This window comes from Calidris pugnax, unplaced genomic scaffold, assembly GCF_001431845.1.
Source record: "Calidris pugnax isolate Ruff unplaced genomic scaffold, ASM143184v1 scaffold132, whole genome shotgun sequence".
Taxonomy (NCBI): Eukaryota; Metazoa; Chordata; class Aves; order Charadriiformes; family Scolopacidae; genus Calidris; species Calidris pugnax.
In genome coordinates, this window is record NW_015090910.1 from 1,577,023 (window position 1) to 1,601,256 (window position 24,234).

At 40.8% G+C, this 24,234-nt stretch overlaps 1 protein-coding gene across 1 annotated transcript in view; it reads left to right on the forward strand.

The window, feature by feature from the left end:
• The window catches only part of COL12A1 (collagen, type XII, alpha 1), a 121,089-nt gene that overhangs the window by 25,747 nt on the left and 71,108 nt on the right, over positions 1-24,234 (forward strand). Inside the window, exons 14-31 of the mRNA XM_014949335.1 lie at positions 7,178-7,447; positions 9,645-9,911; positions 11,388-11,580; positions 12,301-12,422; positions 15,298-15,447; positions 15,533-15,652; positions 16,177-16,341; positions 16,531-16,677; positions 17,327-17,466; positions 17,827-17,956; positions 19,009-19,154; positions 19,433-19,562; positions 20,377-20,516; positions 21,013-21,142; positions 22,003-22,142; positions 22,472-22,604; positions 22,719-22,745; positions 23,070-23,212. Of these exons, the coding sequence (XP_014804821.1) occupies positions 7,178-7,447; positions 9,645-9,911; positions 11,388-11,580; positions 12,301-12,422; positions 15,298-15,447; positions 15,533-15,652; positions 16,177-16,341; positions 16,531-16,677; positions 17,327-17,466; positions 17,827-17,956; positions 19,009-19,154; positions 19,433-19,562; positions 20,377-20,516; positions 21,013-21,142; positions 22,003-22,142; positions 22,472-22,604; positions 22,719-22,745; positions 23,070-23,212 (2,693 nt within the window). The remainder of the gene's footprint in view (positions 1-7,177; positions 7,448-9,644; positions 9,912-11,387; positions 11,581-12,300; positions 12,423-15,297; positions 15,448-15,532; positions 15,653-16,176; positions 16,342-16,530; positions 16,678-17,326; positions 17,467-17,826; positions 17,957-19,008; positions 19,155-19,432; positions 19,563-20,376; positions 20,517-21,012; positions 21,143-22,002; positions 22,143-22,471; positions 22,605-22,718; positions 22,746-23,069; positions 23,213-24,234) is intronic.

Here is a 24,234-nt window from a genome sequence, read left to right on the forward strand (position 1 = left end):
TGTGACTAAGTGTGTAGACAAACATTCTTACTGCCTTCAGTAGTGATTTATTTTGCTCTGCATGTAGTAGCAGAGTTCACATGGGCAGTTTCTGTATCTCAGCTGCAAGGGTAGCCTTCAACAGAAAGGGAAAAACTGGTAATTTTTTTCGACAGCTCTAACATGATTTGCAAGAACGTGTCTGCCCAGGCATTCATTGAAGGTCCTTCAGTTGTGTGTGTTATATCCAAAGTATTTTGGAGCAGTTACAAATTGCTCTTGGATGTTCCTCCTCTTCCTCCTCTTTGCTCTGCGGGACAGTTTTTGAGTGTTTTGAAGTGGCCTTGTTTGGTTTGGGGCACTCAGGAAAATCAGTTCATGCAAACCCAGTAACCATTCTGTGTACTTGGACTCATTTAGCATCTAGGCAATCTCTGCTGCTCATTTTGTTTTTCTTTTTGCTAAATATATGCTGTTTCTCCACATGGAACAGAGAGGGCAATTATTCCCCCAAGTAACTGTAGATAATCTCTTCTGTAAACTGTTTGCATAGCTCTCTGGTCCAGCCCAAAGATAAGCACATGCCAGAGGATCAGAATTTTATGAACTGTTCGCAGACAACGCGGGAGAGGGAATTTAGCAAATGAGTAATCAGAAAATTACTCCTTTCTGAGGGTGCTGTTCCATACCATAAGGTAACTGTTATTCAGAGACGATGGATTTATTTCTTTTTTTTTGTGTATGAGAAGCAGGAAGAGGGAAACAATGGTTTAGCCCCTCCGTTGAAGGAGTGTGCTTTCCTTCTTCAATAGTCCAGATTTTAGGAAATTTATAGTTGTCTCATCTTTTATACAGCCCCTTTCAGCCACTGGCTGCTTTTGTCTGCAGTTATGAAGCAGCATCCAGAGGTGAAAGTTCTGGAGCTTTATATTTCATACTGCATTAAACATAACTGCACGTGCAAAATGCCTGCTGTAGAAAACTCTCACTTTTATCCTCTCACTTTCAAAAGCACATGGCGATCCATCACTAGGGAGCGTTGGTTGGAGCCCTTCAGTAAAGATGCCATGGAAAAATTTTCCTCAGAAACATTTTGTTGGCTGTGATTCCTCTCCGCTCACAAAAAGTTGTTGAAACTGCTAAAGTGAATTAAATCAGTGCAGGCTGTGCGTGCCCTGGGGTGGAACAAGGCTTGTGGCAGCCGGAGGAACTAAAGAAATTAGCACTGATGGTTATATTTGATGATGTTATATGTAATACAGACTGATGAACAAGCAGGAAGCACCCACGGGAATGCCTTGGGGAAAAGCCTCCCTCTTATCCCCAAAGATCGCAAACTAACTATTTGGCTTTCAATTTTTTTTTATATAATATGATCTTACCCAAGACATCCTACACCAGAAATAAAACACAACAATAAGCGTGGCGAGGGCAGTGGGTGTAAACGCAAGAGGCAGAGAGCCCTTTGCGAGAGCTACTGTTTTTCTAATCTGTTTTTTAATAAGAGAGGTGGTTGCAAGTCTGGCAGGAATGTGGTTTTCTGCCCAAAGGCATCTGTCAGATGAAAAGAACACACTGCACATTAGCCGCTAAATAGATTAACTTCCATAAGTCGCAGTTGTTTTAAAGAGAAACAAATTCATTGCTAGATTAACCAATCTGCACAGAAACATTAAATCCTAGTGAATGCCTGAAAAGTTTGAAAGCTGCAGATCTATTTTATGAGCGTCTTTTTGCTGGCAGCTATATATTTTTTCAGAATAGCTTTAAGAATATTTCAGTTACCAACTCTAAGTCATTACACTTTTAAGTACGAATTTCAGAGGAATTTAGAAAAAAAGCTTTTTTTTTTTTTGTGTAGAAAAAGATTCAGTGGTCAGATTCCCATCTTGCTGGCACTGATAGATTTCAAAGTATTTCCACTTATGTTAGTGAAGTTCCTGGGATAAAAACACTGTTGGTGTAAATGGATGAAGTTCTTTAGAAGTAAATGAGACTGCTAGTCTACATTTTTTTGGTCACAGAAAGGATAGTAGTTCTTTGGTAAATAAATGATTTATTTTTGCTGTTTCTATAGTAACATAAGAATGCTTCCTACAGGCAGAACAGTACAAATTCAAGTGACATTTTCTTACAATGAGGTTTTTAGCATATCACAGGGACTTTCCGTAATGTCCGGGCTGTTTCTGTCCTGATAGAAACAAGGACTCAGTGTCCTCAGGAGATTTAGTGCTGTTTCATGCATTTTTAAAATTATACATTCCAAGATTTTTGAGTCTGACATTTGAAATTGACTTCTGATAATCTGTGGAATACTGTCTTAGTTTTATATAGGAAATGAAATATACATCAGGAGAAAAAATGAACACAGGGGAAGGTTGAATGAATAATAAAGGATATTTCTAGACAGTTGAGAGTAGTGTTAACTGATGAGCTCTTGGGAAAGGCAGATGAAATATTAAAGGGACTGAGTGCGAATTCCTGTTGGCTTTATCCTAGAGCAGGGACTTGGGAGCACTCTGGCCAAAGTCCCTCTGTTTTGGCTCAGAACTCTCCTGGTTTGCATCTTCTCACCTTTCTGCATTCCCAGGAGCAGAAGAGTGAGAAACCCACTCTAACAGGGTCAAGTGAGCATCCCCTTTGTGTAGCAAGTCCTTGACTCTCCTCATCTCCACTTCCCAACTCTCCGTGCCTGAAGGGCTGGTACTCCAGGAATAACCAACTGCTTTGGGGCTTTTTGGGGCAACTTTAGTATACGCCTCTGAAAGAGAGAGCTCATTTATTTAGTTAGTTCTGACCTTTTAGGATGCTGGCTTAGATCAATCCTAGGTTTAACTTAAACAAAACATGACTCTGCATGAAATTTACAGCTGCAGTTTGATTTTGAAAGCTCTCTTTAATGGAATATAGGGAAAAATGTTTATGCTTTGGGCTCAAACTGCATGAACAATTCTCACTGAAATCAGCTGGAGTTGTGTAAATAGTTCTGAGGGGAAGGGCCATTTGAATAAGGCCATTTGATTTTTATGGATGTCAACATTTTAATTTTTGCTGATTCACAGCCTTCTGTTCAATAACAAACAGTGATTGCTGGAGAGCTGTGGGAAGTGACCCAAGAGGACACAAGGAAACTGCTTTAATATTCTATTGTGTCTCTGGCATATTATAGTGGAAAAACTTAATATGGAAACTGGACATTGCAGAAGTCCAGAACTGGATGTGAGAGCACCCGACTGAAAGCTGCCGAGTTAATTTCTGAGAGTGTGTCTGCACCGAGTGATGGTAGAGATGTACAAGGGCCATGGAGATGCTGGGAGGGCTGGAGGCCCTCTGCTGTGAGGACAGGCTGAGAGAGTTGGGGGGGGTCACCTGGAGAAGAGAAGGCTCCGGGGAGACCTTAGAGCCCCTTCCAGTTCCTAAAGGGGCTCCAGGAGAGATGGGGAGGGACTCTGGATCAGGGAGGGGAGCCATAGGATGAGGGGAAACAGTTTTAAACTGAAAGAAGGGAGATTTAGGTGAGATCTTGGAGGAAATTCTTTGGTGTGAGGGTGGTGAGAGCCTGTCCCAGGTTGCCCAGAGAAGCTGTGGCTGCCCCATCCCTGGAGGGGTTCAAGGCCAGGCTGGATGGGGCTTGGAGCAACCTGGTGTGGTGGGAGGTGTCCCTGCCCAGGGCAGGGGGTTTGGAACAGGATGATCTTTAAGGTCCTTTCCAACTGTATCATGAATCAGTCCATGATTCTATGATCTTGTAGTAAAGAGGCACCATATAGGCAGGCTGCAGCTCTGAGCTAAAGGCAACCAAAGAGAATCAGATGGCCTGAAACTGGTGCCTGCCTTTCTCACCCAGGCAGGCGTTCGACCTGTTCCTGCAAGTGCTTGGTTTGACTGTGCATGTCCTCACCGTGGCTCACAGCCCTGCTCACACCGCCTGGTTTGGTGCTCCGGAGCATCACAGGGACAACTTTCAAAGCCCAGTTGCTTCCTCACTTGCCTGTGACTCAGGGGCTGCATGAAGTGATGGGCTTACATCAGCTTCCAGTTGGAGTCAGGAAAATCAGGAGCCTTCCCACCATTAACCACTTGCCAGCCAGCACTTTTCCTTCTCACCGTGTACGTTGTCTTTCTGTCTCCTCCTCCATCCTGTTTAATCCAGCAGGCAAGAGGCAGGTGTTCAACAAGCATTTCTGAACACGTGGACCAAAGAACAGAACGGCTTGATTAGGTGTTACACTTGCAGATTTGTTTATTTTTTTGGGACTAGTTATTTTGTTTTAATCCAACTGAAAAATATCTCGTAGGTCTAATTGTGTGCTTGCTGGTCACGGCGTTACACCAGCGTTATTGTGGAGCAGAAATATGTTTCTTGACTCTGAGTATAGCAGCTTAGATAATACTTGATGGAATCCTAATAATTTAAGACTGAGGGTTGGACTGCCTCTCAAACACAGCTGCTCCCCTCATGCAAAACCGCTTGCGGGAGATCCAGTGAAGCAGAAAAAAGCTGTGGGTTGACTTCCCCCTCACACATGAGGTGCAAATCAAGTCGGTGTGTTATGTTAAAGAAATGTTCTCGGTTGCAGTGTAACATATAAAAAGTCCAATTTCCTTTAGTAGGTAAGTTGTCTTGTCAGCAGTTTCCAACTATTTGAAGTAAAAATTTTCCATTTGGTTCTAGTGGTTTGGTAGGAATCCCAGTCCCTTTTCCCTCTCTTACCTTGCCTTATAAAAAAGACATTTAGTTCCAAAGAATATTTCTTTCAGAACCAACATATTACAGTAACTGGTGTTCATTAAAGTCCATTCCAAACAAATTATTTTTCTCTGTTATTTAATGACCTCAATAATGACTTAATCAATAATGGTTTTAAATATGCAGTTATTTTTGCAGTGTTTCCAACATATATCATTAGCTGTAGCGTCCAAGAGTAGACTTGCAAAAAATTGTGCTGTGGTAGCAGATACTTTAATACTGAAATCATGTTGTGGCAGAGCCATGGTTTAAAGTAGCCAAAATAAAGTGACTTGTATATTTATATTACATTAAAATATGGAAAGAAAGGGTTTTATTGTGAGACATCTGTGCATTCTATCAAGTTAGGTTTTCCATATTTTTTCCATTTGGATTGCCTTAATATTTTTTTTTTATTGTATGAAAAAGCCAAGATTTGGGAGTAGAAGCTTAAGAGCAGACAGAAAAATTGGTGTAATTTACTTTTGAAGGCAAATCTTTTTTTCAGGCTTCCAGGAAAATTAGCCTTCAGAGTTTAGATTCTTCCCTGGCATTTATTTAATGCGGTCGCTGAATTCAGTGAGATTGCATGAAGCATGAGTTGAATCAGGCCTTTGCACTATAAATTTTTCACTATGTGCAATTGCTTTTGTAGTGAAATGATAAACAAGTGAACTTTACCAAAACCTCTGTATCTTAACATGTTGTTTTTTTTTTTTTTTTTAAGAGAAGATGGCATAAATTGTGATGGTTTATATTGTGAGGCTAAAAATTGGTTGGAACAGTAAAACTGTAAGAACTGATGCAGAATTAGGACGGAAAAAGAATCGCCTCCAGAAGAATATGGTGGGATGTTCCAAGACTGGGGATTAGAAGGAGAAAAACCCCACAAGGGGAAGGGATTCTGCTCCATGCCCTAACAGCTCTGTCTGAGAGTCACCTTTGTGACTGGAGTGGTACCCTCTGATTCCGTAATCTCTGCAGCTGATGTATTTTTATTATACCAGAAGTGTTGTTTTCAGATAGTCGATATTAATTTCCATTTATCATTAAGCCAAGTGGGACTCATGGGCTTGCTTTTAATGAAGTTGTGCCGGCAATGAGATATTTCCAAAATGAAGCATTTCTACAGGTAGTTCTGTTTGCTCCTGTGGGATTATGTTTGGAAATGTCGCAGGTTTGTGGGGGGAGTGAAAGACAAATGAATATAAGAAGAGAAAACACAGTATATGGCTTTGAGCAACTTGTTGCTCCGTCTTGAACTGACACTGCTTCAGTAAGGTCTGTTCTTGCAATGAGCCTAAATGGTGGAAATTGGATAGGTACTGAATTTCTCTGTGTTCCAAGAATTTTGACTCTGGTCCTGTGGTTGCTGTGGTATAATAGAGGGATATATTTTTATCAGTGCTAGGAAAACTCAGCTGTGATGCTGTGAGGCCACCTCGAGTGTTTAAATCCTCTTGCTGAGCAATCTCTCAAGTATGTCCACAGAGAGACCACGGAGAATAGATGCTGAAGAACCGAGCTGTTCTCTGTGTGTGTGTGTGTGTGTGTGGATCTGGGTTTGGAGATCCCTTCTGCAGATTTTGCTACAGTGAGGCCCTTGCATTAAACCCACCCATCAGCGCTCCTTTCCTGCCACTGAAAGCCAGCCCCCGCAATAGGAAAGTTGAACATATGTTATAAATGTATGTTAAACATTAAACAGAGGCGCTCCTTTCACTTCACCACTTCAGACCAATGAGCTCCATCTTTAAGCAGTGGAATTACTCTGGTGTGTTGGGGGAAACTCACGCATCCAGCTGACAACTGGCTTTCACAGGCTAACGAGCTGTTTCCTTCGTTCCAAGCTGGCTGGAACAAGCTACAGGGAGGAAAGAGGTACAAGTCTTACGAGTGGAAAGATGGAAACTGCTTTCTACTGAAAGCAGACATGCTACAAATCAGTTGTAAACATAAAGTAAAATAGCTGATAGATCTGGTAAGTGGTACTCTGGGGGATAAGAATAGTGCTCTTAAATAAGAAGATAAGGTTGTCAGAGAAATGACTGTTTCACTCAGATAAAAATCTCCTTTTAATTACGCTCCAGGAAAAATGTTAACACACACGAAGATGAATGAACGAACTAAAATTATTTACTTGAGAGTTAAATCCTACCTAAATGAGCTGTAGCACATTTAAGCACTGACCTCATGCCAAGTCTTTGGTTAATGCCATTTTTGTTTTGTGTATTCTAAAGTATAACCACTAAGTATCTTGCATGGTAAGGGATAGGATCATTTATGATCTAAAGTTAGCTTTAAACACTTTGTTGAAAAATCCATTAAATTTTTCTTGGAACTGCAGCTGTATGTTATTGATGGGAAAAGATTGATTTTGCTCTTATGATCATTTTACTTTTCCATTTGTACTTTGCTAACTTTTCCTATTTGTATTTTAGAGGCAATTTGTTGTTTTCTTTCTTGCAGAACGTGGTTCACCCCGTAATTTGGTTACCACAGACATAACCGACACTACAGTCGGGTTATCATGGACACCAGCTCCAGGAACAGTTAATAATTACAGGATAGTATGGAAATCCCTTTATGACGATACGATGGGGGAGAAGAGAGTCCCTGGAAATACAGTGGATGCTGTGCTGGAAGGCTTGGAGCCAGAGACTAAATACAGGATTTCAGTGTATGCGACCTACAGCAGCGGAGAAGGAGACCCAGTAGAAGGAGAGGCTTTTACTGATGGTGAGTGTGGTACAGCACTGCCACCATTTGTAACATTCTGTTCTTGATGAAATTATCATATTTTAAAGAAAGTGGATCTTATTTTTCTTCACCTCCTTTTTTTTTTTTTCTAAAGTCCCCCTAAACCAACATTCCACCTCAGATCAGTAAATCCTAGCTTTTTGCTTGACCGTTTAAAAAAACCAAGAAAATCTATTCTAAAAGTATTCTTGTAGGTTTGGTTTCAGCAAGAATTACTTCAAACTTAAGACATAGTTTTACCTACAAATTGCTTCGAAGCCATAGGTTTGGTGTGGCTGCTAGAAATCAGGTGTAAGAAATGTTATGGATGGATCAAGGAGGAAAGGTGGGGGAGATTCCCACAGAATCAATGAATTGCCTTTCCAAGCTGTTGCCTTTTCCATTCCTCACAGTCACAGAATCACAGAATCACACGGGGTTGGAAGGGACCTCTGGAGGTCATCTAGTCCAACCACCCGCCAAAGCAGGTCCACCTAGAGCAGGTTGCACAAGAACACGTCCAGGCTGGTCTTGAATGTCTCCAGAAAAGGAGACCTCTGAGGCTTACTGCGTCATTTTGATGTTTGTTATTTACTTTTCCTGAGGCTCTTCTTTTTTTCCTTATTTGACAAACATCATGTGCTATGAGTCAAAGCAGGCTCAGGCCTCTCCTGCAGCGCAGGCAAAGTGAAAAGCCCTGAGAGGCTGGGGAAAGTTTGTTGCAGTAGAGCGAGACTTGGCAAGTAGAGGACACAAAATGAATGAAGGGATGTCCTGGATCAGCCTTGACGTTTCTGTTGTTTGCCCAAAGGGGCCATGTGAAGACAGAGCCCGAGGGAGAGCTCGGGGAGTGCATCATGTGTGTTTACATGTTCTTGACCTCTTCCCTAAGCGTCTGCTTTGGCTGCTGTTGGAGACAGGCTGCTGACCTGCCTTAGCCTTTGTCCTTGACCCGGTGTAGTTGCTCTTAAGGTCTTCCAAGAGCAGGGATTGCTGCCATTGGGAAGAGCTGACTCCTCAGACTGCTGTCCCACATCTTCCTTCCTTCTTCAAGAAGAGCAGAATTATCTGGCCAGCCTTCCCTAGGTTACCTCGGCAGCTTGGCCGTGTCATTTATTGCTTCTCCCAATGTGCTGTCAGGTCTATCAATAGACCCAGGCCCAAGACTAACTAATGTTGCATCTTTCTGTTGAAAACACAATTAGAAATTTTGGGTTCCTAGGGCTGGGAGAGGATACTGGGGCCTGCAAAGCCCACCTTACTGTGGGATGGAACCCTGACCCATTCTGGCATGCCAAGGAGGTTCTCTTTTGCCAGAACCTAGATGGCTCATTGCGGCTGACAGCCAGCGTCACATACCTCTCGGTTCACTTCAGATCATTTGTAACATTTGTACAGTCTGGAAAATATCTCTTAGAAGCTGAGTGCTGCAATCTGTAGAGAAAACGCGTTGTTGGTCCATGTGCTCATTTCAGCACGTATAATATCCTGCATATAGCCGTGAGTGATTTTCCAAGCATTTGGAAAGTCATTCACCACTATTCGCAGGACAGTTTGCACGGAGCCCAGCACCCAGCAGTTTAGGTATTGATCTGTACCTTCTCAGCTCTGTAAACTTGAAACTTAGAAAATCTTAACTCTATAGGACTTTGTGTTCATAAAAAAAAAAAAGGCTTTATAATTTGTCAGTTTCACTTGAGAGTGCTGAATGCATTACTTAACAGCCTAATGAAAAGTGTGACTAAATAAAGCTATGGATGATGCTGCATCATCGTGTAATTTATATTTCCCTCTTTTTTTCTCTGTAGTGGAGAGCACACTTATGCTTTTTTAGTCCAGAAAAAAAAGGCTTTATAATTTATCAGTTTCACTTGAGAGTGCTGAATCCATTACTTAACAGCCTACTGAAAAGTGTGACTAAATGAAGCTATGGATGATGCTGCGTCGTCGTGTAATTTATATTTCCCTCTGTTTTTTCTCTGTGGTGGAGAGCACACTTATGCTTTTTTAGTCCATTACACTTAAGAAAGTAATTTAACAATAGTCTGTGAGACTCCCCTGCGTCTTCCCTACCATCAAACTGTAATTTTAAAGAGGGCAATTTTTTAATACAGCAGAATGAATTTTATAGACATGCATTTGAACCGTATCTTTATGTAACAAAGTAAACATTTGTCTGTATTTTTACACTGAAAAGCGTCACAAAATGCCGGGACTGTGATGGTGGACAACGAGACAGAAAACACAATGAGAGTGACGTGGCAGCCTTCACCCGGGAAGGTCTTGTCGTACCGCGTGTACTACCGGCCCCGCAGCGGGGGGAGGCAGATGTTTGGAAGAGTCAATGCTCCTGCTACAAGCATCGTGTTGAAGAGACTTAAGCCACGAACTACATACGACCTCAGCGTTGTTCCAATTTATGATTTTGGACAAGGGAAATCAAGAAAAGCAGTAGGAACAACAGGTACGTATCAGCAGCTCGCACAGGATTTGATAATTAAAGTTTTGGGCTTAAAATTAATCATTACGACATGTAGAAAAATATGGTGGAGTCTGCCAAGATCATGACTTTACAGGCAAATTGAAGAAACTGTTAGAGGTTGAGAAAAGTGTTGGATTTGTTGGAAACTTCACTATGGCACAGCCTGAGCACAGGTTGTTGCTGCTGGTATTGAGGGTGTAAACATGGCATACAAGCTGCTTGAAAATACCGGACTTGTTCTGCAACCTGGCCATCAGGAGTTAAAACAAGGGGCTTTGTGAGGAAGACAGTGTGTCAACAGACCACTTCATCAGGGAGAAGTACCATGGGAGATGAGACAGAGGGGCTGTATTGTTCCTTGTGAGTGAGAGTGTATCTACTGTTTCTCAGCAGAATTCACAGTCAGAGGACGTTTATGATCTTTCATCTACAGTTACACAATTGCGTGGGCACAGGGATAAGACAAACTCTTTTTTCCCCCTCCATCTTTTCAACTCCAAAGCCGTGGTGGTGACTTCTGGCTTACTCTAATTCCCATGTTTGCAGCTTTGAGGTTACACAGCTGCAGTGTTTTCTACCCCTGCACTTTAGATACACACAAAAGCAGAAGCTCTGCAGAAGCTATCAGCGGGCTTGTTTCCCCTCTGTCTCTCAGTACTGGCCTTCACTGGAAGGCCATTAGTCTTCAGAGGAAGTTGCTCATGACCTAAAACCCTCAATCTGTTTGGCAAGCACTCCTCTGAAAACGTATTTTTTCACCTAGTGCCCCACCTGTGGTTGGTGAAGTTGCTTGAGCTGCCAGACTCTGAGCTCGTACAGGGAGAGGACCGTTGGCAGGACCTATTCTACAAAAGGGTCCTTGTTTTCACCCTTTCCTACCTTCTGACCTGTGGGACCCAGAGCTCTGAGGAAGCAGCTTGAGAAGTGATATTGGTGACTGAGAATTGTCTAGGTGTGACTTTTGCCTTTGGTAAATTCTGATTTTTCCAGTGTTGGTTTGAGAGGAAGCTGCTTCCGTTTCTCTCTTTTGGGCTCACCTACTTGTTGCCATTTAAGAGAGAGGGCTAGTCTAAGCTGGTCATCTGGTCTTCCTATGTAATTAATAAAGAGGAAGAAGTAGGCTGGTCCACCTATAGTCAACATTTATTGTAAAATCAGGTGGATGTTTAAGATAGGTGAGATGAACTGCTACCTATCCCTCAGTCTGTTGACTGTAGAGGGAGCCTTGATAATGAACTTAGCCCACATACCTATTGGTTAAACAGCTAAAATTAGGTGAAGTGAATCTTGCCTTTATGTCAAATATTTGTCTTTATGTCAAAGCAAAGGCACAAAGAGTTTAGAGCTGCCACTAATCCTGGATTTGCATATAGATTTTGACATAAAACGGTACTTATTGATTTTTTTTTTTTCCATAACCAGACCTGATTTAAATCCTTTTTTTCCCCATCCTTGCAGCCTCTCCCTTTAAGCCACCTCGAAATTTGAGAACTTCTGATTCAACTATGTCAAGTTTCCGAGTAACCTGGGAACCAGCCCCGGGGCGAGTGAAGGGGTACAAAGTCACTTTCCACCCTACTGAAGATGATGGGAGTCTTGGAGAATTAATAGTGGGGCCGTACGACAGCACAGTGGTCTTGGAGGAGCTTAGGTATGGATCATAATTCATGTTTGGTTTTGGTTTTTTTTTTTTTTTTAAATAACTTTAGCTTACGGTTTTGTTTGATTGTGGTCTGGGATGGAAATGCCTGGCAAAATCTACTGTAAGTCAGGAAGTCATTTTGTCAGTGAGCTACAAGGATCTTGTTATACAGCCTTTGAAAGGCACCTGGCAGGGCTCTTTCTGAGATTATTCTCATCACTCGTGGTGTTCTCACAGGAACGGAAGGAGGCAAAGATGTGGGCAGAGGCTGTGTTCTGCATTTTGCATATGAGAAGGTTAATGGAACACCAGAGAAAGTTGGGATTTCTAAGGTTTCCTCCCAAAAGTTCCTTACCTCATGTTAAAAAAAGTCTAGTTTAGTTCTTGATTTATTTTCTCAGAGGCCTGGATTTATACAGTAGGATTTAGTCCATGCCAAAATCTGTTGTGCAAATATATTAAATATGGGGTCATTCATTAATTATGATATTAGCCTTTATAAGTCTTAAATTACTTGAATGAAGTAGGCTATAAGTCTAGGACCTAGAATCAACTTTTAACTTCTCAAAACTTCAGTGTTTTGTGGAAGAGCTAGTCTTTGGGCTACACGTTTTAGCACCTTTTCCGGAGGGGGGGGGGGATTTTTTCCGTGATGGTTTCATAAGTGCAGTGTCAGCATTTAGCAAACCAACTGAATTTAGTTACAGTACATTTGTTTAACTATTGCAGGGCAGGAACCACCTATAAGGTAAATGTTTTTGGAATGTTTGAAGGAGGAGAGAGCAACCCCCTGGTTGGACAAGAGATGACCACCCTCTCAGATACTACTTCGGAGCCATTTTTGTCTAGAGGTAAACATGATTGATAGAAGAAAAGGCAGCTTTGGCTTACGGATAAAAAAAAGATGAAAAGTTTACCAGCGTTTCCTTATGGTTTTTCTAACGCCCATGAATATTTGTTTACAGGATTCAGTACACTCCCTGCACTGGTGACGTAGCCTCTGGTCTGAAATGACCACTAAGCACTCCCCAGTTCACAATTCTAGTCCTCTGCCCCCTTTAGATGATCTTACAAAGATGATAACTCAGACAACCCATGTTTTGCTGATTACTCAAAGCCATCTGCCTTGCATTTTCAAGCTCGTCCACATCTGTGTTAAATCACATAAGGTCAAATTCTTGAACAGAGATCATGGCTCATCTACAGGGGTGTTCACAGGAGTAGAACAAGGAATTTTAAGCAGATTTTAGCCCTTTGCTTGTCCTTATATGGTGACTTTTCCTTTTAAGACTAAGATAGTATAATGAACAAAGATCTGATAGTTGGGAAAGTCCCAGTGTTACTGTCTATTATTTAAGTTTGTATACAACATAACCATTACTTAGGGGGTTTTTTTTGTTTGTTTGTTTTTTTGTTTTTTTTACTATAGAAGGAGGAGGCTTAGTTCAGAAATGCAATTGCTACATGCTCTCCAGTATCTGTTGGGGAGTTTCTCCTCGTGAAGCTAAACCTTCCAGCCAAAGTTTCCATGAATGTTACGAGAGCAGCTCCCTTGGTGTGGTTAATGGGCCTCCACATGCTAAGAGCTCTGCTTTATGCCCACCATAATCTCAGTTAATACTGGATGTGGAGAGTCTCAGGGCTCAGTCCTCCTCCACGGAAAGCACAAAGAAGCAAGTCTTTGCTTCTCAATAGCCAGGTCTACATATAGAAAGGAAGGCTTTTCTCCTCTGCCATTTCAAGGTTTGCATAATCATCAGAGAGAGGAGTTTGGTGAGGAGGAAGAACCTGGCTGCAAAGGCCTTTCAGAGTTAAATAAAGGAAAAAAGGTTTTCTGACAGTTGACTCGATATCTTTTTCGCTTAACCTCTTTGATGCCTTTTTTCCACACTGGGCTATATAAAAAATGGTCACCTCATGCAACTTTGTTGACGTTTTTAGAAATTTCTTAATTAATTACTGTCCCACTTTGTCTAATACCAGAGGGTAAAGCTGAGAAAAACTACATAAAAGGCCATTAGAGTAAAGCTGTGATAAGTCTGGAAGGAAAAGCATTGCACCAAGACTGGTTTGTTATTTTTTCTTATGGCAGCTGTCATTTCTGTCTTCAGTGTTATATTCTTTAAGCTAATTAGTTTTACTAATGCATGGATTTGAGTCACGGTTAATGTGAAAAATGAATTTTATACCTGGGACTGGAAATGTAATAGTACATTATTTATTAATGGGGGAAAAAAAATGTCACCCTAAGTCTGGTGCCTTTGCTAGAATTTTCCATGTGGGGAACTATGGTAGTTGGAAGAAAAATAAAAGTCAAAATAGCTTAACTTTTATTTTGTACATGAAGCTAACTTTAACTTCCATATTAAAGTTATGCATGCAATTTTTTGAACTAACCTGGTTTTACTTAAACCGTACTCCCAACTGATTGTATTGTCCTGACTAAAGACTAGATCTATATTTTCTATGCAGAAGAGGATCATGCTTTTAACCCCCAGGTACATGGAATAGTTATATTCATGAGTCTACAGTGTTGGATCAATTATGTGGAACATATATGAAATCACAATATCTTTCAACTGTGATGAGTGTGGCTGATTTTTCTCAATGGGATTTCTTCCATATAAAGACCAGAAGCTCTGATGGCAGGAAGCCAGAAAATGTGCAGCTGGTAACACAATCTACAGGAAAAGAGAGAGAGCAAGGATTCTTTTTTTTTTTTTTTTTTTTCCAAACGGCTGCGGATAAAATCGTTGTGTCTGTCTGTTTTGTATAAATATTTGTGATTTTCCCTGTGATGAAAACAATATGATGCGTATTTTATTCTGTAATTTGTAAAATGAAGATGTCTGAAATAACTTCCTACCTTTTCAGAACATTGCAGCTTTATATAAATGTTTGTTCTTGTCCCCTCTCTACCTCTTGGCCTGTGTTTATGTTTGTGTATCTTCTTTAAATTGTGTTCTTTCTTTCCTGGATGTGCAAACTTCTATACCACCTGTATTACTGTGTCTTTTTCCCCTGAAAATTCAGAAATATGTTATTGAAAGTGGTTGTAATATACACTATTAATTCCACTGATACATAATTGAAAATTAAGTAGTAGTTTAGCGAACCGTGACAGACTAAAATTCTGTAAATTTGGATAATCTGATAATCTCATTGTCATGTCAGTAGTTAATTTAGCAGTCTTTTAAAAAACACCTCTGAAATCAAGTAATTATTGAAAGTGGTTGTAATATACACTATTAATTCCACTGATACATAATTGAAAATTAAGTAGTAGTTTAGCGAACCGTGACAGACTAAAATTCTGTAAATTTGGATAATCTGATAATCTCATTGTCATGTCAGTAGTTAATTTAGCAGTCTTTTAAAAAACACCTCTGAAATCAAACCATTGACCATCCTTAAAGACCCAACCAGACAATGTCGTGACAATAGAGCACTGGCCTTGACATTTGTGAAGGCTTATTTATAAAAGGAAACATACATGAAGAAATTTATACGGCTCTTGCCATGGAACCAGTGACTAGTGTGAATAATGCTCACAGAGAGGTCATACTTGACAGAGTGCCAGTGAATAAAATTAGAGCTATTTTGAAAGCTAACTCATGACATATGTCTTATAAAAGGACGGGGGAAAGAAAGCTATCATGCTAAGGCTGTATTTTTCTGGTTGAAAGCTGTCATGGTGAGGCTATATCTTTCTGGTTGACACGGCAGGTTTAGAATGTAAGACTAGAGCAGAAGCTGATATCGTGCTGCTGGTGGATGGCTCATGGAGTATTGGGCGGCCAAATTTTAAAACTATCAGGAGCTTCATTTCCCGTATCGTTGAAGTTTTTGATATCGGACCTGACAAAGTACAGATTGGTAAGTCCCCGTATGTTGGAGGCAAAATGAGGTGTAAGTACTACACAGGCACATAACAAGTGAGTAACGATGGGGTTTTTTCCAGGTCTTGCACAGTACAGTGGAGATCCCAGGACAGAGTGGAATCTCAATGCTTATCGAACCAAACAGGCTTTGCTGGAGGCTGTGGCCAACCTACCGTACAAAGGAGGCAATACTCTAACAGGTACGTCACTCTGCCAGGATTTTCCTTCAGCTCCAGTAAAAATAATTCTGGTATTGTTCAGTGAGCTCAAATTTGTTCGTGATGTAAAGGCCTTACAGTTAATTCAGTATGTTCCGGAGAGTGCAGGCATGGCATGTAGTGGAAATCTGGGGCAAAGCGATGGAGGAGAGCTTAGCTGATGAAGAGCTTGGGTTGCTGTTGAGCACATGAGAAGGATAAAAGGGAGTTCCATGTCAGGGTTGGGAGAAAAGCAACGTGAGGGCCCAGAAGGGTGGCTGGAGTAGACCAGATCGGATGGTGATACACAAAAGGTAAGAGATTAGAGACTCTGAGAGGGCAGAAATAGTGTCAGTTGCTGGTAAGTCTATATGATGGGCTATAACTAGATTCTGAGAGCTTCTCAAAGGAAACATATTGTGGAACGCTGTTGTCAGAGTGAAATCATTAGGATTAAATATTGTCCTTTACCATGACTGCTATATGGAAATAGTTTACAGAGATGGTTACCTTCTTTATTGCGCTAGGCATGGCCTTGGATTTCATCTTAAAGAACAACTTCAAACAAGAAGCAGGCTTAAGGCCCAGAGCTCGCAAAATAGGTGTTCTCATCACTGATGGCAAATCACAAGATGACGTCGTCACCCCTTCAAGAAGACTCAGAGATGAGGGAGTGGAACTTTATGCAATTGGTAAGTATTATATGAAGAGGTGGCCTGCACCAACCCCCCCTGCCCATCTGCTTAGTGCACAGAGAAGTGGCCACATACATAAATACCTAAAAGAGCATTCAAAGAACATGTTTAGGGACTCAAGTTCATGGCATGATGTTTCACGGCCATCGTTTCTAAGAAGTCTTGTTTTCATGTCTTCTCTGTAAGGTATTAAAAACGCTGATGAAAACGAATTGAAGCAGATTGCAACGGATCCAGATGACATCCACGCTTACAACGTTGCAGATTTCTCCTACCTGGCTAGCATTGTTGATGATGTGACTACAAATCTCTGTAACAGCGTGAAAGGCCCAGGTACCTCCCATTTTTACTCTAACTCATCCTTTTTCCATTTATGTGCTTGCACCACTAATTTCTTTCTGTTACTTAAGGGGAGGGGAGCACTGTGTAGCCCTGGGCTGTTTTTTCAGCTGCTGGTGTGAGGATGTTGTGCAGACCCACCTGGGCTTACCCTACAGGGCTTCTTCCTCTCCTTTCAACAATGACTGTATGATACCTAACAGCACGACATGGCTGGACATGCCTTCTTTTCTCCCAGAGTCGGGGATTATGTGGCTTGGTGTGTCACCTTTTTGCCCATTGTGGCAGGTTCTTTCTCATCCAGTAATGAACATTTTCACAGTCTGGCTCTTTGCCAAGTATTGATGTCTGACAGCCCAAAAGCAAAGCTGAGCACAGAAAAACAGGAATGTGTGGTGATGGTTCTCCAGTAAAACACTGGTGTTGAAGGTGGAGTAGGAACAATAGGGAACTTGTTTGGTCTTGATGGTGTGATGGTGAGCTATCTCGTCACAGAGTTGTTTTAAGAATTCCCGAGGAAACAGAAGCATCAGCAAGTACCTAAAGTGTTGTTTTTTTTTTTCTAAGTAATTTTTATTCTCATGTTTTTATTCCAGATGATATAAGATAAATTAATATTTCTTTTATTTGCTTCCACTTGTAGGTGATTTACCTCCTCCCTCTAACCTAGTCATTTCGGAAGTGACACCTCGTTCTTTCAGACTGAGATGGAGTCCTCCTCCTGAGAGTGTTGATAGATACAGAGTTGAATATTACCCTGCCTCTGGAGGTAGCCCTCAACAGGTTAGCATTGTGTGTTTATCTCTGCCATTGTCTGCAATAACCTTGGACTTCCACATTGCAGTGATGTAATTCTGAAGTCTGTGCTGTGTATAGTATAACAGTACATGAAAAAATGACTCCCAAGGTCAAGAATATCGTGCCTCGGTAAATGATACCCAAAATTACAAAAAGTAGGACCATAAACATGACTTTGCTTTGCAAAAATCGTGGTATACTGAAAGACAAAATACGTAGAAGATCAAGATCATACTAATTTTTAGTTCCATACCATTGATTTCTGAAGAGTTTCACAAGGAATGATTTTTTTGATAGAGAGAAGATTTGTTGCACAGTGGTTAACATTGCTTCTCTTCTACGTAGTTTTACGTGAGTAGGATGGAAACGACGACGGTTCTGAAAGACCTGAAACCTGAAACTGAGTATGTCGTTAACGTGTTTTCTGTGGTGGAAGATGAAAGCAGTGAACCTCTGATCGGCAGGGAAACAACTTGTAAGTTGGAAATGCAACTTGAGTAACACATCAACAGCCAGTTTGGCACATGGGGAACTGTCCAGTAGGACTTTTGGCACCATGGACTTTCCTCTTAGAGGAAACGAAATTTTTCATTTAAATGACAAAATTGTGTTGTGTTAGACTGGTCATTCAGACCTTGGCTGAAAGACTTTAGCGGAGTAAAACCGTATTGTGGTAAAAAATATTTCTCCCACCTTTTTCCAGGCTCACGAAGAAGAGCTGTACAAGGCTAGAGCCACACACATGAGTTACAAGACAATTTATAAATTCCTGAAATCTGATCATACACAAACATGTTCTCCTTTATTTTTATGCTGGATAATTAATTCCTGCTACTAGCAGCCAGAATTCTACAGAAATTCATCCTAATGTTATAAAATTAACAAAAAGCTATTATTTCACCACACTGGCATCTATGACACATAACTGAGCCATTATGTTTCTGCTCTTAGCTGCCTGCAGGATTGATTTTAGGTGTATTTATGCTGAATACAACGTAAGGTGACTTTCCTGCCTCTTTAAGGGTATTGAATGTTAGGTGTTCATTTCACTTCTTTGATTGTTTTGTATTAGCCTTGCCATAAACCCTCAAAGTATGTACATGATTTTTATGAAGTCTATGGTAATTTTTTATATTTATTTAATAATTGGAGAAATACAGAAAAAAAGAAGGAAGTACAAAAATTCCTTTTATTAGTACAGATCCCAAACCAGTCACGGTCTGTTTCGTATTAGAGCATTCATGTGAGTTAATGTTGCTTTTTAGAATATGCAAGTGTTCCACTGCAGGCTTGTAAGATACTTTTAACTATGTGTAGAAAATCTGTCGCACATTCAAAATGCGACGACCATTACCTCATTCTTAAACTGAGCAGAACTTAAAATACCGCTACTTTCAGATCACCCTTCTACTACCCATAATGTACCTAAAGCCCACGTGCCATGTTCTCAGTGACACTACTGTATGTGAAACACGAGAGGGGAAGAAGGTGAAGGGAATAAATTAACCTGTACGTTTCGTTTGGCAGTGCCAATCTCTTCAGTCAGAAACCTGAATGTTTATGACATCGGATCAACTTCCATGCGGGTGCGATGGGAGCCTCTCAGCGGAGCTACGGCTTATTTGTTAACATATGAAGCTGTCAATGCCACAGTCCCAACCACAGAGAAAGAGGTGAGGGAATCTGTGTTCGCTTCCCCTACTCTACCAAAAATAAACTTTTCAAAACGGATGGGTTTTCTTGATGTATCCTAGTAGTCAAAAGAGACTGGCACGTCCTTCTCAAAGTGCTGTGTACTTGCTGGGATAGTGTATACAATGACATCAGTCAGGAAGCTGTAAATATACTGTGAATCTGCCAAACAAAATTCCCTTGAAGTTAAATCATTGCTTGCTGTTCTGCCATTGCTCTCTTCAGTTTTTAAACACTTTGTGTTATTTTTCATGTGCAGATGCGTGTCGGACCGTCAGTGAATGAGGTTCAGCTGGTGGATCTCATCCCCAACACGGAGTACACATTAACAGCTTACGTATTGTTTGGTGATATGAGCAGCGATCCCCTCACCACCCAGGAAGTGACACGTATGGACATCTCAATTCTTGCTTGGTTGTTATTGCTTCAGCAACACTTAACTTCCATTTTATTTCATGCAACGGTTTTCATCTATCCTCTTTTGTTTAGAAGACCATCTTTTCCATGTTTTATGCATTTTCTAACACTCATACATTTCCAAAAGATCTTAAAGGCAATTTCAATGACAAGGGACCAACTATTAAAACGAAAGTCTTTTTCCATTGAATAATGAAGGGAGTTGGCTTGACAATCTCAAGGTCATACTGTTTTTAAAAGGTCTCAATTTTGCTTGCGTTGTCTTAGAAACCTTGTTCCTGAGTTCAGACATTCTCTTAAGTATAGAAAATCCAAGGAAACATGCCATACCAAGAAAAAGAATGATCTAAACACGGCTTCCTTTTTTTAAATCCTTCATTAAATATCTTTTGTTAAACATTTCCTACTGGCAGAAGCGTGTTTCTGGGCTAGATGCATGCAGTATAGTTATCCTTATGTTCTTAAAAATGTTCAACCCTTAACTGTACATGAAAAGTGATTGTTGTCACCAAAATTTATGATCTTAAGCACTGATACCTCTAAAAGCCTTGTGATCCTAATTTACAAAGGTGAAGCTGCTGTAGTTCATAGCTCTTTTGCTCATTGCTGGGACAATAAACTTGTAAGCTGTCTCATCTAATGGCCAGAGCAATGAACTTCCCAGGAAGTCATTGCCTCCATTTCAGTGAAATGTGTGAAAAGAATTCAATTTCTTCTGTGAAAGATCTGTACCTCTGCCGCGAACAGCGTTTTCACTTATTATTTTCACTGTCATTATTTTTACAGTACCTTTGCCTGGACCCAGAGGTTTAACAATTCGGGACGTTACTCACAGCAGCATGAACATCCTTTGGGATCCTGCCCCAGGGAAAGTTCGAAAGTATATCCTAAGATACAAAATAGCTGAGGAAGATGATGTAAAGGAGGTAAATGACAGGAACATTTTTGAAAGTACTAGAAAACAGTTCTATTTGGAAGAGCTATGTTACTAAGATTACAGTAAAAGTAGTATCATAAACCACCTCTGAGAATAAAGAACTTCAGTCTTGGTGGCTGCAGTCAGGAAAAGGTACTGATTTCTTGGAAACTGAATAAACACGAGAGAGATTTCTTTGTGTGTCCCCTCTTCTTCCTCTGGAGAGGAAAAATCCTCCAACTGGCTGGAGAATTTTCCTGTGTTTTGATAAATAGCCATTTCTACTCTCTGCTAAGTGCTATCTTGCCAAGCTCTAAGAGACAATACGCTTTGCATGGGAGTTAGGAGATACACCCAAATGCTGAGTGCTAAGTTTAGGCGAAAATGGCAAAATTGAGTGCGGAATACTTCCGTGTTTTTCAGTACAGGAATTTCTGCCATTTAATCCAATAAGACATCAGAAATGGAGCAATTTACGGTTCTTAAGTCACTATTTTTATTCTTAGGTGGAAATTGACAGACTCAAAACGAGCACCACTCTCTCTGACCTGTCCTCCCAAACGCTGTATAATGTCAAAGTTGTTGCTGTGTATGATGAAGGGGAATCCCTACCCATAAATGCAGAAGCCGTCACCCGTAAGTTCTCATGATAACCCTTCTCGGGGGTATTTTTGCCTTATGTTCCATTTAAGTTGCCTGTGCTGCAATATATTACTGAGTTGAGGGGGAACTGTAATTTAATCTATCAGAAATATTTTTCTCGTGTTTGTAGCATTATTTGCACCGTGGTAGTCCCTGAGAATCTGAGATGAGTTCAGTGTCTTATTGCAGTAAACACTGAGCCTGCAGGCTCAGCGAGTGTGAGATATTTTTTTTTTTCCCCTTGCTTTTGTGCTAACCTTTTTTTCTATAGCTGTGGTTTTGTGTGAATGTGTGTGTAAGGAAAAGGAGGAAAGCTCTGCCAAAGAAAATATTTTTAATTTAATTCTCTGCTTTTACCTATTTACTCATTTCTTCCCAGTGACTATAATATTTTGCCTCCTTCATGTACAATTAACCTCTGTGAATGCTTTCTAAAATAAGTGGTGTGATTCAGTCATGACCTATTTGGCTTATATAAAGAATTTTAAAATCTGGGAGAAAGTCGTGCAGGAGCTTGACCTTTGTGTGGGAGTTCAGAATCACTCCTTCGAACTCCAAAATGTGAGAGTTAGGACTTCAGTTGTTGTGAGGAGACATGTGGGTTGGGACCTCTGCTGAGGTCAGTGGAGATATCAGACAATAACCTGGTGATGTGACCTTATGAAGGATGATTTCCTTAGTGTAGGTGGGCGCTGTTGTACTCCAGCACTTTACTGTAGTCATTAGAATAATGGTAACTGAGAGGTGAATCTTCTACCTAATCTTCTCAATTCTTCGTCTGAGTAACTCTGTGGTTTAACTGTATTTATTTTGTAGTTACATTTTGTGGAATACTTTTCCTTTTCTCATAACAGAGCCTGTGCCAGCGCCCGTCAATCTCAGGATCACAGACGTCACCACCAATAGTTTCAGAGGAACTTGGGATCACGGAGCTCCGGACGTCTCTCTCTATAGAATAACCTGGGGACCCTATGGAAGACCGGAAAAACAGGAGGTAAGAATCGATAGTCACCATAAGATTTTGTGGGTAGTCTCTTAGAGGATATATTTTGAAAATCAGAAGGGTAGTTAGTAAATGGCCTGTAACTTGCAAGTTGTTGCGCTTAATGGAAATTCAGTGAGAAGGTGGAGAACACACAGTTAGTTACAGCCACTTGGACTGGTGTCACTGTGTAAAAAGTTACTCATATCCCATTCTCTGTTCAGCCACTTGGAGTGGTGTCACTGTGTAAAAAGTTACTCATATCCCATTCTCTGTTTGTTTGCTTTTGTTTGTTTTGGTTTTATTTATTAATTTTTTCTTTTTAAATATTTCTCTACAAGACTATCGTAAATGGGGATGAGAACAGTGTGGTCTTTGAAAATTTGAATCCAGATATGTTATATGACATCTCCGTTACTGCCATCTATCCTGATGAATCAGAAAGCGATGACCTCGTTGGCAGTGAAAGAACATGTAAGTAAATAAAGAGTTTCTGCCTTTCAAGAGTTTCTGTTGTTGTTTGTTGCTATTAAATCAGAAGGCGTACTCATACAAGAATTCTGAAAACTGTTTCTACTTTTTTTCTAGTACCCTTGGTACCTATCACCACACAAGGTAAGCATCTGCATTTCCAGGTATGGTATTACTAAAGAAAAGTCATAGCTACCTTTTTTCTAAACTGTGAGGAATGTTGACGTTAAAAAGCTGAGATCATTTAATAAATATTATTGTGTATTTGGAAGAATACTAAACACTAGATTACCATATGTTTGTTATTTTACAAACATCACAGTTTATGCTATCTTGTACTTAATACATTCTGCTCTTGCTCAGGCATTAATGCAGCCCTAAAAGTATGAATGAAGTGTTTGTACCTGCTTTTTTTTTTTTTTTTTTCCTGAATTACATATTTATTCTTCTCTTTATTACGTTTCTCAGCCCCAAAGAGTGGCCCACGAAACCTTCAGGTGTACAATGCAACGTCCCACAGTTTGACTGTGAAGTGGGACCCGGCCAGCGGCCGCGTCCAGAGATACAGGATCATTTACCAGCCCATCAGTGGGGATGGCCCCGAACAGTCGGTAACTCAACTTGAAATGCTCTATTTATTCAACTTTAAATGAGAGTTCTGTAAATTAATCCATTTGAATAATTTATCTTCAAAGCACAGCGGTGCATATATTAATCACCTTTTCGGTAAAGATTAATATTTATAGAGAATAGGTGTAGATACCCACCTTTTTCTTTCTCACCTTTCAAATCCAAGAGAGAATGCTCTTTATGGAAGCAAAAATAACTTTGGATACAGCCTGTTTTCTTGAGAAATCAGCTAATCTATAGATATAACTAGAATAAAGTTAAAATGTATTGAGGAACAAATTGAGTAGCACATGAGACTACAAGTCACAGACAAGCAATCATCACAACGAGCAATGATATGAACTACCATGACTCCTTCCATAACCGAGAGTTTTCCATGGTTTTCATAGTGTGGTTTATGTCCTGTCAGAGGGACTTTGCCATGGAACATACTGTGGATAATTGAGACTGTCCCTTACCACACTAGGGACAGAATAATCACCCAGAAGGTGCAGCTGCAAAAACAAATCCGTGCAAAACATATGCTAAGGAAGGATTTAGGGTCCTACCCCTCTGCTCTGCCCTGGTGAGGCCACACCGGAGCACTGGGTCCAGTTCCAGAAGGACAGGGAACTGCTGAAGAGGGTACAGCAAAGGGCTACAAAGGTGATGAGGGGCCTGGAGCATCTCCCTTACGAGGAAAGGCTGAGGGACTTGGGTCTGTTTAGTCTGGAGAAGAGAAGACTGAGGGGGATCTGATCGAGGCCTATAAATACTGAAAGGGTGGGTGTCAGGAGGATGGGGCCAGGCTTTTTTCAGTGGTGCCCAGGGACAGGACAAGAGGAAATGGGCACAGAATGGAACATGGGAAGTTCAATCTAAATATGAGGAGGAACTTCTTGACTTTGAGGGTGGCAGAGCCCTGGCAGAGGCTGCCCAGAGAGGTGGTGGAGTCTCCTTCTCTGGAGACGTTCAAACCCCCCTGGACACGTTCCTGTGGGACCTGCTCTGGGTGACCCTGCTC